Source organism: Pygoscelis adeliae, unplaced genomic scaffold, assembly GCF_000699105.1.
Source record: "Pygoscelis adeliae isolate BGI_AS28 unplaced genomic scaffold, ASM69910v1 Scaffold514, whole genome shotgun sequence".
Classification (NCBI taxonomy): Eukaryota; Metazoa; Chordata; class Aves; order Sphenisciformes; family Spheniscidae; genus Pygoscelis; species Pygoscelis adeliae.
This window is the reverse complement of record NW_008824594.1, coordinates 426,708-430,009: the sequence shown is the minus strand read 5'-3', so window position 1 is coordinate 430,009 and position 3,302 is coordinate 426,708. Positions and strand designations below refer to the sequence as shown.

The window sequence follows — 3,302 nt, the reverse complement described above, 5'->3', positions numbered from 1 at the left end:
CGGAGGAGATATTTTTAGTGTATGTTCCCTGTCCGTGTGGGGACGGCTCTGACTTGGCCTCTTCCTTGTGCTTCTTGAGCAATGTCCATCCCCCACCAAAAGCCGTCGTGGACTTAGATCCAGCATCCCCTGCTGGCATGGTGAGCTCCAGCTGAGCTGCCGTGCGGAGACCCACGGTGGTGGGGTTCAGAGGACGGTGAGCAGGGGCTGGGGTCTCGCAGCCAAGGTCTTCCGCAGGTCTGGTTTGCGAGACCCCATGCTGACTCTGTAACCCTGCATCCCCCTGTCCCTTGCTGCTGCCAGCCTTGGCTGAGAGCTCAGGGCTCTCGTGGCTGTCGGGATGTACTGGTGCAGGCAGGAGGAGCATCTCTGCTGTGGCACCAGCAAGGTGGATTGGAGGTAGCACCTTTGGGGACAGCCTGCCAAAGCCATGCCCAAGCTGTCACTTGGCCCTGATGAAGGACAGGGCTGTGTACCCACCCTCTCCGGCCCCCCTGGGATGCAGGTAGAGAGCAGGGACTAGATGAGGCAGGCGGAGGAGAAAGCGTTTGCCTGCTGCCGGGGCACCTGGATCCAGCGCTGCTACTGTGGGAAATACCCAGGGGTGCACATTTGTTCCCCGCTGGCATGGGCAGGGGTTGAGCTGGCAGATGTATAAGAGGCTTTGTTCTTTGCTATCAATCCTCTGAGCCACCCAGCTCCTGCGCCCGGAGCCTGGGGAAGATAATAGCTCCCTGGCTTATGGTGCCCACAAGATCTCGTGCCCTGCAATCCGCAGGGATCAGGCTCCACATAGCTCCTTGAACTGCTTAGTTTCTCTCTGCCTGGAAGCTGTCATGAAGTTGGGCCCTTGCACAGGGGACTCGGGACTGCCAGCAAGAGAACTCTGCTGGCTCAGCTTGGGCTGGTGCAGCATCCCCTGCCTGGGACTGGGACAGCCAGGTGTCCCCTGCCCAGCCTCCTGCCCTTCCCAGATCTCTGGGGCTGGGGGAGGACCTGGGACACAGGCAAGCAGGAGGGGTCTGGGGGCCGGCTGGGGCTCTCCAGCCTGGCGGCCCATCCCTGGGTGACGTCTCCCCAGAGCCATCATGGTTTTTAGGAACAGCAGCCAACTGCCCCAGTCCTCTCCGATAATGAGGCCTCGTGTTGGCTGGTGTCACTCAGTTGTGGCTGCTCTTGGTGGCTGACTGCCTGTGTCACAGGGTCTCCTGGATCATCGCTTCCTTGGGCTGGTCCCCGGGGTGGGGGGTGGGGTGAGGATGCTGCCAGGCTGGGTCCTGCACCTCTGCCTTGTGTCTGGCCTTGCTGCCGTGGCTGGGAGGTGACGCTGGCGCGTGGGCAGGAGGGCTGGGCTGAGACCCCATCTTGGGGGTAAGCTTGAGGGTCAGTGGCACTGGATATAGAGAGATATATATATCCGGTCGCATCAGTGCGCTTTGACTCACGGGGAGGGTTGTCAGCCTCGCAGCTCTGCTGGGGAGCGTTATATTTCTGCTATGTGAGTAACCTCCTGAGTCTGCAGGGAGGTGGCACCTCTCTGGCTGGCAGGGTGTGCAGGGACATCCTGCTCCGAGGGAAGCACTGAGCTCCAGTCCAGCTGCCTCTCTGCTCCCTTGCATGGGACTTCCTACTTCCAGAGGTGGTCTGGGCAGCCTGGCTCTGCCTGGGGACGATTGGGAAGAGCACAGACCCTGGTGCCTTCTACTGGGAGGAGCTCAACCATTCTAGGAGTCTTCACTTGGTGCTTGGGGCAGGAGAAACTTAATTTACCAGTACCAGGGAGGTGATGGTGACACCAGACCTCCCAGCTCAGGGGAGGGGGACCAAGGGGAACGGGCAGGGTGCTGACTAAGGCTGAGCAAAGAGGCAGCTCCTTTCCATGGGGGTGTCAGACACCCAAGGACCTTCTACGCTGGGTTGCCACCAACCTTTAAGACTTTTCTTCTTGCCCAGATGCCAGCCAGGATATCATGGAGAGAGATGCCACGGCCTCTCGCTGCCTGTGGAGCACCCCCCCAGCGCATACGACCACACCACGGCACTGGCTGTTGTTGCTGTTGTCCTGTCCTCCCTGTGCCTCCTCATCATTGCAGCCCTGCTGATGCTCAGGTGAGTGGGACAGATATGAGTCATTGGATCCACGTCCCCGGGAAGACCACGTGCAGGCGAGCGTGGCAGGGACTTCTCCATGCTCTGAGCATCTCTTTGCTTGGCCTCACAGGTGTCACAAGAGGGGTGTCTACGATGTAGAAAACGAAGAGAAAATCAAGCTGGGCATCACCGTGAATCACTGAGGATGCTGGGTGCTGGCGAGGTGAGCCCCTGGCCGGGCATGGGACAGCAGTGGGGCTGGTGGGCATCTGGGGGCCCTCCTTGTTCACACTGGCTGGGACTGTTGTGTGGATCCTGTGCCAGAGCCAGGCAGGAGCTGAAGACAGTCTGAGCCTGGAGAAGTAGCTCGCTGGATTTGGCCTGAGAGCCTGGGCTGCCCCGTGGGGCTCGGGCCCACTTGCCTCCCCTTCCTGCTCAAGCCCCTGACACCCCCAGCCACCACCACCTCCTCCTTTCTAACCTTAAGTCCCTGCTTTGCCCTGTCGCTGCATGCTTTGGGGACATTTGGCGGTGGGGAAGCTGCTTCTGGTTTTTTGGGTTTTTTTTCCCACTTGTTCTGCTCCCTCTCTGACCCTCTGAGTCACTTCCCCTCCTTAGATATTGCCTCTATTTATATATTAAAAAAAAAAAACAACCCTTCCTTTTCACTCCCACTCTGCTTATTACTTGCACCAACGTAATGCCTTGCAGCTGGGCACGGGGGGATCTTGCTGCCAGCCCCATGCGATGTTACTCTGGCTGGGCGGTGGGGCGTGCTCTGCCCCAGGGGTGGCCCTGTGGCTGTGGCCAGGTGCTGGAAAGCTTGCAGACTTCCTCTGGTCTGGTCCAAGCCCTGATGTGCCCATATGTATCACAGCTACTTCTCTCTTTTAAAAAAAGAAAAATCTTTGTTTTTTGTGAGGATGAAGTAATGCCTTCAAAGAATTTCTGTAATGTTGGTAATAGTGTTGGGGGTGGGATTTTTAGCTCTGTTTATAGGAGTTGAATTTTGGGGAAGGGGATGCAGCACAAGGATTTCATCACTGTCCCCTCTGCCCTGGGGATTACTGGGGTGGATGTGTCTGGGGGGAAAAGTGCTGTGGTCCCTGGAAGGGAAGCATGGCGGACACGGGGTGGGATGCCTAGCCACCGCTTCCCCGGCATCCTGGCTCCCATCCTCCCGGGTCCAGCCCCTTGACGCAGCGAGCGGC

The 3,302-nt window shown here is 58.7% G+C and overlaps 1 protein-coding gene across 1 annotated transcript in view; it reads left to right on the top strand.

The window, feature by feature from the left end:
* Positions 1–2,315, top strand: part of HBEGF (heparin-binding EGF-like growth factor) — a 6,596-nt gene extending 4,281 nt beyond the window's left edge. Inside the window, exons 5-6 of the mRNA XM_009322290.1 lie at positions 1,954–2,109; positions 2,222–2,315. Coding sequence (XP_009320565.1) covers positions 1,954–2,109; positions 2,222–2,294 — 229 coding nt within the window. The 3' untranslated portion in view covers positions 2,295–2,315. The remainder of the gene's footprint in view (positions 1–1,953; positions 2,110–2,221) is intronic.
* The last annotated feature ends 987 nt before the right edge of the window (positions 2,316–3,302 follow it).